The following is a 15,448-nucleotide window of genomic DNA, read 5'->3' as shown; positions in this document are numbered from 1 at the left end:
CTCTTATGACAATCCATCCATCCATCCATTGGGTCAAGCACATTTGTTGCCATCATTCTCAAAACATTTGCTTTCTACTTGAGCCCTTGGGATCAGCTCATCCCCCCCCGCCCCGCCCACCACCACCCCATGTTTTCATATCTTACACTGACTACTTTCTCCCTTCACCCACATTTCTGTTGTTCATCTCCCTGGGGGTGAGGATTATGCATCAATCATTGCGTGTTTCCCCTTCCTTCCCCAACCTTTTCCCTACCCTCCTAGTATTGCTACTCCCATTTCTGGTTCCTGAGGGGTTTATCTGACCTGGATTCCAGGCGTCGTGAGCTCTCATCTGTACCAGTATACATGTTCCGGTCTAGCCAGAACTTAAAGGCAGTACTAGGGTCATGGTAGTGGGGGTTGAGGAAGCTTCAAAGAACCAGAGGAGTACTGTGTGTTTCATTGGTGTTATACTGTGCCTGGTTGACTCATCCCTTCCTTGTGACCCTTCTGTGATGGGACGTCCTATTGTCTACACATGGGTTTTGGGTCTCTGCTCCAACCCCCGTCATTCTCAACAATGTGCTTTTTTGTTGTTTGGGTCTTCTGGTGCCTGTTACCTATTCCATCCACACCTCATGATGGCACAGGCTGGTGTGCTTCTTCCACGTGGGCTGGTTGTGTCTCTGCTACAAGCCGCTTGTTTGCTTATGCCTCCATATTGGTCTTCAGACATCATCCGGAGGAGGGCATCATAGATTGTTACAACAAAGTGTTCTTGTGTTGAGGGAGGGCTTGAGCAGAGGCCCAAAGCCCATCCATTTCCTCAATGTATTGCCATATAAACATGTGTACATAGGCCAATACCGCAATTTTTATGCATTAATACATTTATCTAAGTGTACACTGATGTTTATACCTATATTAATAGCTTTGCTTCCTAGATCTTTCCCGTTTCCTTTTACCTTCCTCCTGTCCCACCATCTTCTGCCTCTTAGTAATTCCTCTCAGCTAGATTGCTGTTGTTCCAACTACAGAATCTCGACATCTTCCTCATTGTTGCTTTTAATATCCTAGTTGTTCCCATCTATGGCGTTGCTTGTTCACCACTCCTTTCCCCTGCGTCCTCCTTTCCCCTGCCTCCTCCTCTCCCTAGTTCCCTCCAGAACTGTCAGTCTGTTGCTTTCTCCTTGGGCTTGCTTCCCATGCCTTATCTTACATTGGCAGGCAAAGCAACAATAACAGAGACAAAAAACAAAACATTCCTGGTTTGTCCACTCACCTTTACGACTATCTCCCCACCGGTCCTGGGGGGTTTCGGGAACTGCCTCTCCTAGTCTTAAGTCTATTTTGGGGGACTCCTTGGGGGTTTTGTGACTTTTCCTTTGCTCCTGCCAAACACATCTACCTTGGAAAGTGGGCGACTCTTCTGTTTCTCTCTTTCTTAAACACCAAGCACATCAGCTAACGAGGTGATAGATGTAACTTTTCCAGAATTATAAGTATTGATCAGCTCTGATCTTCTCATTTGTCTTACTCAGCCACACTACAGTTTAATAGGTAGAGAACACTTACTTTTACAGGGACAGTAGTACTTTTGATTGCACAAGGGATGTTAAAAGTCGGGAGACTAGAGGTCTGACAACCAGCTGTGAGAGCTTTAGTATATTATTTATGCCCCCAGGGAATTTTTATTTTTTACCAGCATAGAGGAGCTAGATTGAGTGATTTTTAAAGTTCTCTCTACCTCAATATTCATGATTAATTCTACTCAGCATTTACTGATCATCACCTCCACATACACATGGTTGTGAAAAGTGCCAGGGTATCTAAGAGTAAGTATCATTAATAGAGTTGTGGGTGTTTTTCCCTCTTCATTCCTTTCATTTCCCCCCAAACGTTTCTAAATTACTCTTTTTAGACAAGGTTTATTGGGATCTAATTTACATACCACACAATGTAGCCATATAAAGTAATAGATTCAGAACTGTGCAACCACCACCACCATCACTACTTTCAGCCTCCCCAAAGAAACGCTTTACTCTGTAGCCTCCTCATAGTCCCCAACCTCCTCAGTGCCAAGCAACCACTCATCCATTATCTCACTGTACAGACTGGCCTATGCTGGGCATTGCATATAAATAAAAAAAACATACCCGCTCACTTATACAAATAGGTGGGCTTCCACTTTTTTTTAAACATCTTTTTGGCTCATGTATTTTGTAGCATGTACCAGCACATTTCTCATTAAAGCTGGGCAATATTTCATTATATCTATCATATTTTATTTATCAGTTGATGAACATTTGTTATTTCTACTTTTTTGACTATTACAGGCAATACTGCGAGCATTCATGTAAACATTTTATGTGGAAGTATGAATACTTGTTTTTAGTATATACCTATGAGTAGAATTGTTGGGCCAAATTGCCCCACTGAATGTATACAGGTTCTAACTTCTCTGCATATTTGCCAATACTGCCATCCTAGAGGGTATGCAGTAGCTATGTTTTCCATTTACAGTATCCACGGTTATTAGTTTTACAGTTTTAATCAAGTCATTCACTTACTTTGAAATTTGTAAATGGAAAAATATTTCATAGGGGTTTTAAGTGTAGTAATGAAAATAATACTGATAAAATTTGCTCCAACAATGGTATTTAGTTATTATCATTAGATCCTCTGCCCTCTAGGGACTTATAACAGAGGGGGAAATATATATATATACTTATAAAGTATTGTCTGGCAGTTCTTAATTAAGGATCAAAAAAGGAGGCAGAGCCCCTACAATGTAAGACTGCAAGAAAAGGAGATCAGAAAGGGGTGGAAGGAATGGAGGAAGCTGTAGGATGACACTAGATCTTGAATAAGCTGAATATCAGGGAGGGGTGAGAGGAGGTGGGACTAACACAACTTAAAGATGGGGGAAAATGGCAAGATTGGTTTTTAAAAATACATACTTTTCTAACAGAGTGTGACAACAGAGCTGGCTGGGACAAGGTGCCCAGTGACTGTGGGTAATAGGTTTCATTGGGAAGGGTAAGGCCAGAGCACAAAGAAGTGAGGCCTCTGAATTTCACCCTTCAAGTAACAGGAACAATTGAGAACTTGCAGGAAAGAGAAACTATGTGAAATTAAGTTTTTAACAAGATCAATCTGGCAACAGGGTAAAAACTTGAGGGGAAAAAACCTGTTAAAGTTGTTTCCTTTAGGACAGTGGATACCAAGAGCAGTAAACTGTATGTGAGAAGCATGGTTTTCACAGAGTGCACTGTGTTCCCCGGATGTCATGTGACAGTTAGGGTTGACAGAGAGCGCCTCTCCTAGGGCTGGCACTCGGCATTTGGACCTTCAGCCTCCTACACTCTGAGTACAGATCTGGTCATTAAGGCCACCCACTAGATAACTTACACAAGGGTGAAGGAAGAATCCAGCAGACTCCTTGAAAGAATGAACTGACTTTACAGATATTCTGAAAATATCTTAAAGTAGAAATGACAAACCACTTGGAACACAATCTGGAGAGTACAATATATATTAACAATCAAACCATTAATTAATCCATACTTACCCTCTGCAATATCTGAGCATGACGTGCCAATGGCTGTATCCCCACTGTCAGTTACACTTGAACAGCGGCTAAAATGGCTCCGAAAGGGCTCTGAGATAACTGGGGTCTGCCATTCAGTCACCAGAGAACTGCCCTTCTGAATCACACTGGGACCTGAAACGAGACATGTCCCACCTTAATGTGAACCAGCTGACACAGCCCCAAAAGATCACTTTAATAAGAAAAAACAAATCTCAAATCTATGTAAGAATAACAGCACCCAACCTCTTTCTCTCCCGGTTTAATTTCAGCTACTCTGAGCGAGTTAATTTAAATGTAAAGAACATGAGAGGTGAGAATATACAAGGATAGGATCCAGGAGTAATACTTATTATCAGATACCACATCACTTCACTCACATTTTGGAGAACACTTGAGATTTGAGTTCAGGTCTTTCTGATTCCAGCAACTCACATTCTTTCCTTTGGCAAAGATGGCTTTTTAATGGGAACTTTTGTGATTCTGAGCATGACAGTTCTTCAGTGTGTCATTCATGCATTACAGGATGGACCTACATCTACTAGATGCCAACAGCAAGCTTTATCCCACCCAACAATCATGTGACAATCACAAATACTGCTAATAGGGCCCTCAATTCAGCTGAAAACCACCATCTGATTAAACCAAGGAATCATCAAGGTGACTCTTAAAAATGTCAATGTGAACCTAATTCAAAGTTAGGGGTAAGGAGTCAACATGAAAAACTTTTAAGAGACTACTTTGAGGGCAATATAAAAAAGATGCTAAAATTTCAGAGCAAGTAAGACTAAAAACAAAAACACAACTAATAAAATTTGACTTTTTATAGTTCTTTGAAGTTTGACAGGTATTAAGTAATCAATACTCAATTCACTAAAATGCTGGCAAAAGCTTCCACTGAAATGAAACAGAAGCAAAGGCTTCAATTCAAATTATTTTTTAAAAACTAGTTTTAGATTTCTAAGTCACATTTGATGACCCATGGAAACAACAACAAATGTAATAACCCCAAACCACAGCCACCCTACCAGACACCCTTGAATCGTCCCTTCGGATTTTCAAGACTCAGTCTTTACAGGAGCAGGCAGCCTCATCTGTCTTCCTTGGAGTGGGTAGTGGGTTTGAACTGCTAATCTATCATCTAGCAGACCAACACATAACCCAGTAGGACACCAGGGCTCCTTGTCACTGCTCTAGAGTGAATTTCAACTCAAATCCTGTAGGACAGTTAGAACTACCCCGTTGGATCCCGCAAACTTTCTAATCTTCACTGGAAGAGAGAGCCTTCTCTTTTTCCCTCAGAGCAGCTGGGGGGTTCAAAATGCTGACCAGGCAGTTCACAGCTACATGCACAGTCCCCTATACCACCAGGGCTTGTTGTTGTTGTTAGGTGCTGTCTAGATGGCTCCGACTCTTATCAACCTCATGTACAACAGCATGAAACATGCCTATGTCATCCTCACAACTGTTCCTATGTTAGAACCTACTGTTGCAGCCATCTTGTGTAGGGGAATGCCTCATTATCACCGCCCCTCCACTTCACCAAGCATGTGTCCTTCTCCAGAGACTGGTCCCTCCTGACATGTCCAAAGTACATGAGATACAATCTCGCCATCTTTGCCTCTAAGAAGCATTCTGAAAGAGTAGGACATCCAGCCTCTGGACGGTTACTGTCGTGTGACACGCATGAATTCACGATGGGTGGTGATATTGAAAAGGACAAGAAGATTTTTGTTCAGAAGTGTGCCCAGTTCTATTTGTCCTTTGAGTATATTGCCTCACACCTCGGGGTTCTGTGAATTGCTGCAGTGTTCCACAGAATGCATGGAAGGTCTAGGAATGTCTCTTACTATGGTGGGTGCAGTTCTATTCAAAGGACAGGCAGGGGTGAGCCAGATGCTAGGGCCAGAGGACCCACACCACTACTGGTTCTTCCAGTGATGAGATCACACCCCTTCCTTCTCAAAGGGCTCACTTTATTCACTGAAGGATGGCATTGCAGGGAATCCTGCTCAATTACTCACAGGCAAATCCTACTAGTATTCTCCTCCACAGAAGCCTCTTACCAGACCCATGGGGGAAAGGTCGTTTGGTGGAAGCTATATGGTAAATCAAATTTCAAACAAATGTTATAAATCTCTTCCCCACCCCTGGACTGTATCTTACCTATGTGTATGTGACCTGGAATGCTTCTTATTTGTGTGTATATTTTGCAGGATGTTTCCTGTAAGCACTGACCTCCTACTAATCTTAAGTCAGCCTGGCTTTTTCCCAGGCTACTACAAAAGCAGTTTTCTTTCTCCTCTCAGCTGTCGTACATAATTCCTAACATCCATTCTAAGTAATAGTAACTAAAACCACCAAGAAACAGAGTTCACACTCTCCTACACTGAGGTCAGAATACAACCTCAGCCCACATTCCTGTTTGTTACCAGATAGTGCCCTCCAAAGCCCATGAAATCACAATTATTACCTAGCACATACAGGATCTTGGTTGGAAGGGCCCTATTTACTTCGTATAACTCACGCTTATTTCAGAAGCTCTCACTGGTAAAATTGTTAAGTGCTTCGGTGCTAACAGCAAGGTCAGCAATATGAACCCACTTCTCTGTGGGGCATATATCAGTCTGTTTCAGTAAAGATTTACAGTCTGACAGCACTGAGGTTTTATGCTGATTTCAAATTTTAAGTTTGAAGACTGATTTTTTTTTGGTGCTATGCTTTATCTTATCAATAGCATCTTTACCAAATATTAAGACTAGTACCTTGAATGAGAGACTCCTGAAGAAAAAGAAAGCTACAGGAAAGGCAGTTGAGCTTTGCTAGAAATTACAACATTACCACAATTTTGCATTATGTGCTTGTACTCCAAAACCAAAAGCCAAAGCCACTGCCATCAAGCTGATTCCTACAGCGCGGCACAGGAACTGCCCTTGGTCTTGCACGGTTGCAGGCCTTTATGGATGCAGAAAGCCTCATCTTGTGGTTGGTAGTCCAAATGGTAACTCACTACGCCATCAGAGCGCCTCATAATTCATAGGAAGCTGCATAAAAGAGTGCCTGGCACTCCACAGACCTTTAATGATTATTTGCTGAATGCTGGCTGACCTGATTCAACAGAGGTTTAACAAGAGCCTGTTACAAGCAAAGCAGTGTGCCTAGGAGGATATAAACGGCAACTGCCATTAAATCACAGTGGGATCTAAATTTAAATAAAACAAACTCTTCATTAAATAAAATGTATCCTCTTTTCACAAATGCCCTAGAATTCAAAGTTAATTTTCTAAATGCTACTTCCTATCTGAAATATGCTAGATGTACCTTTTCATACTTCCTATATTTACTGAGATTTCAAAATCTTGTGAATCCATGCTAGAGATAAATTTCAAGTTCTAGTGAAAACACAACAGGGATTGTTCTCATGACTGACCCACACAGAAGACTACAAAGACATCATAGAACACAGTAATTTATGCCGTGTTTTTCTGCTTTCAAATGGAAAATGTTCCAAGTCACTCCGCTCTGATCCTCCCCTCCCAATTAATCATGTGATCTTGAAAGAAGCCATACAGAACCAGAGATAAATAACTTTCCCCCGTTTTTCTATGCAATGTAGTTATAGAGTATTTTTGTTCTCTATAGCTAGCAACTACTTTCCTGGTGTTTTAAACTATTTTTAAAAATAACATTTCAGAGAATGCTTGTCTGTTCAGTAGTCCCCTTAAAAAACTTGACTTACCTGGTGAATTGGCCTGGGAGAGTCTCTCACTTGGGTACTTCTCCTGCATGGCCATCACAGTTTTCTGAGCCAACTGTAGAAGGAAGAATCATTTAGCTCTCTCCAATATTTTTTAGTTCCCTCTAATACAGTTCCTATTCAACTGCAACTGACCAGGCCCATAAAGGATATTCAGATATTTTTCCATATGTATTTTATCTAAAGCAATATATTTTTTAAAGCAAAAGAACTCCCAATGTTCTACACATCTTTCTTTTCCTAAACAGGGGAAAATCTAAAATCAGACAGAGGTTCCCCAATAATGATACAATTTAGTCCTAGAATTCTTCTAATTACTGCAAAATTAAAATATATTACTTTTGAAGAACACATCTTTGCCCTGGATCTTCTTAGCAATGGGGAAGTAAAATAAAGACCTAATAAATCAAATCAACGGCATCAATTATAAGCAACATAAAACCAATTCCTCAATTCCTTCGGTAATGAAAGTTAATCATATGATGCACAGAAGTTAACAAAACTTTTGGTCATAAGTAGAACCCCAATTGTCAGCTGGGAGCATGACCTATCCTCCCCTCGCCCTTTAAAACAATTTTTTATTCTACAGCGCGCACACACACAGTCATAAAGCTAATTCCAACTCCTGGCGACCCTAGAGGGCAGGGTGGCGCTGCTGCACCAGCTTCGAAGACTAAGTCTGTAAGAAAACTGCATGCGTGTCCCCATGAAGTAACCGGTGGGCTCACACTGCCACCTCTCAGCAATCGACCGCATGGCCACTGTGCCACCAAGGCTTCTCCCACTTCAGAATTCCAAAACTGGAGAATTCAGCAGGAGTATGTACTGTATTTACTTGTGTATACGCCGAGTTTTTCAGCATTAAAAAAATAATAATTTTATTGGAGGCTCGTATGCTTCTCACAATCCATACATCCATCCATCGTGTCCAGAACATTTGCAGCCATCCTTCTCAAAACATTTGCTTTCTACTTGAGCCCTTGGTATCGGCTCATTTCCCCCCTCCCTCCCCGGTTCCCCCATTCCTCATGAACCCTTGATAATTTAAATTATTATTTTACCATATCTTACATTGCCCGATGTCTCCCTTCACCCACTTTTCTGTTGTCCGTCCCCCAGGGAGGAGGTTAAATGCCTTTTCCAGAGACTGGTGTCTCCTAATAACATGTCCAAAGTACGTGAGACAAAGTCAAGACACCCTCTTTTTCCTAAAGGGGCATTCTAGATGCACTTCTTCCAAGATAAATTTGTTTGTTCTGGCAGTCCGTGATACTTTCAATATTCATCTCCAAAAACTTAAGTCAAATATATCAAATGTCATCTTCCTTATTCCTTGTTCAACTTTCACAGCATTTATTAAGGTGATCAAAAACATGGCTTGATTCAGGCACATCTTAGTCCTCGAAATGACACCTTGGTCTTTAACACTTTACAGAGGTCTTCTGCAACAGATGTAATACCTTGTTTGATTTCTTAACTTTTGTTTCCAAGAGTATTGCTTGTGGATCCAAGTAAAATGAGATCTTGGACAATTTTGATCTTTTCTCCATTTATGGTGATGTTATCTAGTGGTCTAGTTCTCAAAACTTATTTTTTTTCCTCATGGATTGTAATCCATAATGAAGGCTTCAGTCTTTGATTTTTTTCATCAGCAAGTACTTCAAATCCTCTAGCTTTCAACAAAGTGTCATTTGCATACTAGATTGTTAACAAGCCTACCCCTAATCCTAATGCTGTGTTCTTTTTCATATAGTCCAATTTCTAGGATTTTGCTCAGCATACAGATTGAATAAGAATGGTGAAAGAAAACCGTGTGTGTGTGAGAGAGACAGAGAGAGAGAGAGAAGGCCGCTCTACAACTGATGGTGATTACACAACTCATTTTAAAAGTGATTTAACCATGGGGAAAGTGGGAGGACTGGGGAGAAAATGTTCTAAAATCGATTGTATTGATTGTACACTATTTTTAATTTGACTGAACTATTGAATTGTGTGATATGTGGATTAAGTCCCAATACAACCGCAAGAAAACAACAACTCTGATAGCTTACCCAATTTTAAACTGTGCAGTAGCCACTTGTTCTATTAGAACAACTGCTTCTTAGTATATGTACAGGTTGCACAGGAGCACAATTAAGTGTTCTGGAATTCCCATTTGCTTATGTATATACAAACTTTTAAAAAAGCGATTTAACTATGGAAGTGTATAAATGAAATATATCAAGAAAATTACTAAAAATAAAAGGTCGACCACGCCTCCCAACAGGGCCCCTGAAAAAGCCAGGCTAGCTCTCTCTCTGGCTCTCTGTCACTCTCTCTCTGCTCTGTGCCGCCCTCTTCCCCCAGCCCAGCGGCTGCTACAAGATGTAGCATAGCCAGGCTACCGTCCCGGCGAGGCCAGTCCCGCAACTGTGCCGAGGACTCTGTCTGGCTTGTGTTCCATTTACTGTAGAACCTGAAATTGCCACTATTCTTTTCTAAAAACCCACTTAGATAAAAAAGTTCGGCGTGAATTCTCTATAAACCCACTTAGATCAGGCTTCGGCGTGAATTCTTTCTCCCATGGAGCCAAGGATCGAGGTATATCTCTCCCCAAAGAAATCTAACATTTCTAGACTAACAACAAAAAAATACACTGTCCAATTCTGAGGGATTACTCACTGAAAACCTTATGAATAGCAAGTCTACATCTAGGTATATATACCTTGAGAAAGGAAAACCTATGCCCTCACAAGAACTTGTACATAAATGTTCCCATCTACTAAGATGGACTGACAGAGGGCTCAATGACGGGTGCCAACATAGCAAGGACTGTTAGCATGGCGCTGGACTAGGCAGTGCTGCATTTGGACTCCAAAACCGAACATTAACTTTAGATATAGTAGCCCGAAAGGAGAAGCAACCCAAATATTCATCAACTTATGAATAAATAAAATTCTGTATATACATATCTCACCATCTATCAATCGGTGATGCTATGATATTGGAAGCTATGCCACTGATTTTTCAAAAACCAAGAAGACAAGTTTCAGCAAAAAAGGCCTGGAATTTGATTCTGGAAAATTAGCCAATGAAAATACTGTGAACCATGATAAAATATTACAGAACTTCAAAAAGTTTGTGGAAAACGGAATTAGAAGTGTGAAAACCTTCCACAAATTTTTTTACGTCCTGTTATAGTTCTGGAAGATATACCCCCCTAAGCTGGAAGCCTCTCAAAACAGTGCCTTCAACAATGAACTTGAACAAAGCAACCACCTTAGAGTTGGGTAAAGAAAAGGGCAAAAATCGAGTTCTATTGTAAATGGGATTACCAAGAGTAAGGGCCAACTCAAAGACAACCAATAACAGCATCTATACAATGTTTTAAATCAGCAATAAAAATAATAAAGTACTGATACACGGCTCATCGTAAGTAAATTTTAAAAACATGATACTATGAGAAAAATAGAAAAGGCCCCCCTGTTAAGGAACCCAGATTATCTTGGAATTATGGAGGCTAAATGAACTGCCCTGAAGGTAGTTTAAATCTTTAAATCAAAATTATCCCCTTAAGTCTTAAAATGAGTCCAATGTTTAAACTTATTTAGTAAAGAATGTCTGCCTTAGGCACTGAGAACTACCTATATGGATCAACATATTGATCACCACAGAAGATAAGTTTATGCTAAGGGAGAAGAGTGATTTTCAAAGGAGAATGGTTGCACAGCTTGAAGAATGTAACCAATTTCAATGATTTGCACACACAAACTGTTGAATTAGGGTATGTTCTGCTGTGTATATTCTCAACAAAAAAACCAAATTAAAAAAACAAAAACCTGTAGACAAAAGTATGCTCTTTTCCTCAGGTTCTTAGTCTTCTGGAACTCACTTGTGTTAAAATATAAAAACTTCAAACCAATATAATTTTTAAAAATGCCCTATTCAAGGCCTCGGATGTTTATAAGAAACATCCAGAAGAGACAAATGCAGAGACAGAAAGCAGATTGGTAGCTGCTGGCGGCTCTAGGAAACAAGGAGTTATGCCAAATTATTATGTTCTAGAGTGAGTGGTGATGGCAGCACAATACTGTACATACTTACAAAACAGGAAATGGTACATTTAGAAAGGGTTAATTTTATGGTGTGAATATTTTATCTCAATTTGAAAACGGGCACAGCAGTAAAATAATACAGAATGTAACTCATTCTTGACTTCTACTACTAAGTTCTGAGTAGAAAGTACACTAGTAAAATTGTTCAGGACCATTTAAGAGATTTACTGAAATAAAAGCTGAACACACTAAAGGCTACAAAGTCCTTTAAAACTATAGAAATATCCATTTATTAACAAATGTAGCATACATTCAATACTAACACATATTCAATACATCTCAGTGTTAAATACTTCAGAGGTATCGTGTTTCATGCTCACATTAACTCTAGTCTGTAGTTAATATCTTCATTTAAGTAAAGATAAAGGCCCTATCTAGACAGAGCTTTGAAACCAGGATTTTAATGGTATTGAAATCCTGCCAGCATTCTTTCTGTGACATAGCACAAAAAGAGAAATCAAGGAAGATATTAAAACACCACAAAGCAGAGTTTCTGCACAATATGACCTAGCAAAGCCCAAGCAGTTAGGTTGAGGGATCAACCAAAACAAACTCACTGCCAGCGAGTTGACGCCAACTCACAACAAACCTTTAAGGCAGAGTGGGGGTGGGGGGTAAGAACTGCCCCTGTGGGTTCCTGAGACTGTAACTTGTTGCACCTGAATAGAAAGCCTCAACTTTCTCCAGCTGAGTGGCTGGTGGGTCTGAACTGACCTTGTGGTCCCGCCTAACAACTCGATCACCACAGGGCTCCAGGATCAGTGCATAGAATTTCTCGCTTTGCCCTTGGTTAACACCCAGGCTATATAAAAGGGCTTCAAAATGCTCATGGGAAAAAAAGTCCCATTAAAAAAAAAATCATTTTATTGGAGGCTCCTACAAATCTTATCACTATCCATACCATTATTTTTTAATTCCATTTTCCACAAAGTTTTTGAAGCCTACTTCACAAGTTGCTACTCAAGAATTAGACATAACTGTTATTAGCATTTCTCCACTTGAATCAATTATGGAGGAAAATCATACTTGGCAGCTGTTGAGAACCACATCTAAGACAGGAGGATTTGAAGCAGACACAGACACATAAGAATCTCACACCATCATACTATGTTCTATAGCTTTGATTACTCATTAAACCAGTGAGAGAAAGCAAAGCCAAATCCTTGCCAAGAAGTTGTCTTTGCGAAGAACAAAGTCCTGAGAAATGATACCGTTAGACAAGGCCGGAGGAAGCAAAGAGCAAGTGAGGGACAAAGGCCTGGCCACCTTAATCATTCTTGTGTCACCTAGCACACCAAATCTACCAGCCCCACTGCCTACAAACTGGTTTCAAGTCACAGAGGGCCTAATGCACACCTCTTCAATGTCTCAAACTTGGTACTACTAAAGCTTGTGCTTGACTACACCCTCTCAAAAAACCAAACTCTGCCACTGAATCAATTCCGATTCAAAGCGACCCTGTAGGGCAGTAGATAGAACTGCCCCTATGGGGTTTCCGAGACTGTAACTTGTTATCTGAGTGAAATGCCTCAACTTTCTCCCATGGAGTGGCTAGTGCTTTCCAACTGCTGACAATGTGGTTAACAGCCTTATGGGTCACCCACTAGGCCACCGGAGCTCCTCGTTGGTTGTTGTTAGGTGCCACAGAGTCATAGCGATGACCCTGTGCACAACAGCAGGGACCACTGCCCAGTCCTACACCATCCTCACAATTCTTATGGCTGAGCTCACCGCTTTAGTCACCCTGTCAATCCATCTTGCCAGGGCCTTCCTCTTTGATAGGCCTCCACTTTAAACCAAGCATGAGGTCCTTCTCCAGGGACTGGGTCTCTGACGATAACATGCCCAAAGTACTCTCAGGAGCATTCTGACTGTGCTTTCTCCAAGACAGATCTGTACTTTCAATATTCTTTCCTAGCACCAAAGTCCAGAGGCATCCATTTTTCTTTGGTCCTTCATCTTCCTTACTCAACGTCCACCTTTCACATACATCTGAGGCAACTGAAAATACCTTGGCTCGATTCAAGGTGTACTTGAGTCTTCAAAGTAAAATTGTTTTTCACCACTTTCAAAGAGGTCTTGTGCGGCAGACTACTATTTAATACAGCAACCAAAATGTACTCAACACCTACTATGTGCTAAGTGCTGGAACTACATTGACCTAAAACACAAACATCGTTCCGGTCCTCCGGGTTTACTGTTGAAGAAAGTGACGCTGTTATTTCACTAAACTTTCAGTTCATCCAAAGCACCGGCTCCTCCCGGTCTAGCTCCAAGTACACCGGGCTGGGCTGGTTGAGTCTTGGTGGTGGAGGGATGTCCTGGTGCACTGTGTGCCCGCTGGCAGCATGCCAGGCCTCTGCCTATTGCTACTCTTTCTCCCAACTGTGAAACCCAAAAATGTCTCTCGACACGGCCAGAGGGTGGGCAAAATGGCCCACCGCTGAGAACCACGATGGTGGGCTGGCGGGGAGGGGGAAGGTGTTGGGGGAGGGGAGCGGCTTCGGGGGCTCTCTGACTCCCACCTTAATTGTGTCTTTACCTTCCAAGCTCAAACTGCTATTCCCAGGGGGCGGTCCTTGACCTCTCGGCCCAGGTGGGCTTCCCCGCCCCGCTTGGGCTCCGTCCGGGGGTACCTGGCCCGACAGACAGCTGAGTCATTACCGCCCGTAGACAAGTAAGCCTCGCTCCCCCGGCCGCGGGCTCCCCGAGGGCAGGGGCATGCTCGCTGTCTGCCGGGAGCCGAGCACAGGGCCCGGCGCGCAGGCCGCGCGTTTCCGATGGAGTGGGGCGACGGAGGCGGAAAGCCAGACAACGCGGGCGAGAAGAGCAGGCAAACGCGGCACGAGGGGCGTGGAGCACGGTTTTAGGAGGCGGCGGCGGGAAGAGACGGCCGCGACTGTTAGCCGCTTTGCGCATGCGCCTCGCTCACCGTCGGCCCTCCGGGGGAAAGGGCGTGGGGGTCTGCGGCTTCTTGGGGCTCCTAAGGGAAGAGTAGGTCCAACGGGGGGACCCCGAAGGAAGGAAAACTTATATGACTAAAAGCAGGGGGCGAAATCCCATACTCAGGGGGGTCTCACTCACTCACCACCACGTCTGCCGCTGGAGGCAGTTGCTTCGCTTAGTTCTCCTCACGGCCGTTACTCACCCGCCAGGCCGCGCGCCAGAGAGCACACTCCGCCCCTGCCCCGCCCCTCCTAACGCGACGACCAATCAGGTGCCGGGTCTCGCCGGCCCCGGGACGCCGCCCTCGGCACCAGGAGCCAGAGGGATCTCTTTGCGCATGCCCCGCCGCTCCTCGGTCTTCTCGGCCCCGTGCCGTCTCTTGCCGCCAGGTGGAGCCCTGCTCAGCCGAGGCCAGTGCAGCCCGGGAAGCTGGCTGCGGAGTTCGAAGGGGTCAGGGCAAATGTCAGCCACGCCACCAAACCTGCCTCACGCTACCGTGCCCTCCCAGCCGCCGATCCACGCAACCACCGGTCGACGCAACCACCGGAAGCCAAGGTCAGGCGGTGGCCAGGAGTTAGGCTGTGCTGGATCACTGACATGTCACGGTTAGGGCTCAGCCTGTGATCTGATCTGGGCTATCCCAGGTTGACAAAGAACGAAATCACTCATACCTTACTCTTAACTAGGTATCCAGAAAGGCTCTATTAGTTAGTTTCGTTCTGTTTGAAGCATCAGACAGGGTAAAAGCAATGTTTTATTAGCACTTCATCCACATATCATATAATTCAAAATTTCATATCCAGAGTTCTCAACAATCGTTCCCGTGGTCGAGTCACCGTGTCAACTCAACTCATCGAAGCTTTTCCTCTTTTTCCATCACCCTCGACTTTAGCAAACATACTGTCCTTCTCTAAGGACTGGTCTTTCCTGATTCAGTATTCATTCCTTATTCATTTTCCACCTTTCGTATGCATATAAAGTGACTTGGGTGAGACTCCCCTTAATTTGAAAGTGACATCTTGCTTTAAAGAGATCTTTTGCAGCAGATTTGCCTGCTGCTTCCATGGGTGTTTAGTGTGG

The 15,448-nt window shown here is 42.9% G+C and overlaps 1 protein-coding gene across 4 annotated transcripts in view; it reads right to left on the bottom strand.

Moving 5' to 3' along the window:
* CEP85 (centrosomal protein 85) overlaps positions 1-14,596 on the bottom strand; it is a 34,120-nt gene extending 19,524 nt beyond the window's left edge. For 2 of the 4 annotated variants that reach the window (XM_075552721.1, XM_075552738.1), the window contains exons 1-3: positions 14,511-14,596; positions 7,311-7,383; positions 3,554-3,706 (exon numbers count right to left, since the gene is read on the bottom strand). In XM_075552721.1, coding sequence (XP_075408836.1) covers positions 3,554-3,706; positions 7,311-7,365 — 208 coding nt within the window. In that variant the 5' untranslated portion in view covers positions 7,366-7,383; positions 14,511-14,596. Of the gene's footprint in view, positions 1-3,553; positions 3,707-7,310; positions 7,384-13,947; positions 14,288-14,510 lie in introns of those variants that run through there. The other 2 variants (XM_075552733.1, XM_075552728.1) reach the window with 2 other exon arrangements.
* Between the last annotated feature and the right edge of the window lie 852 nt (positions 14,597-15,448).

The sequence above is a fragment of the Tenrec ecaudatus genome, chromosome 1, assembly GCF_050624435.1.
Source record: "Tenrec ecaudatus isolate mTenEca1 chromosome 1, mTenEca1.hap1, whole genome shotgun sequence".
Classification (NCBI taxonomy): Eukaryota; Metazoa; Chordata; class Mammalia; order Afrosoricida; family Tenrecidae; genus Tenrec; species Tenrec ecaudatus.
The sequence above is the reverse complement of the archived record's forward strand: the minus strand, read 5'-3'. Positions and strand labels throughout refer to the sequence as shown.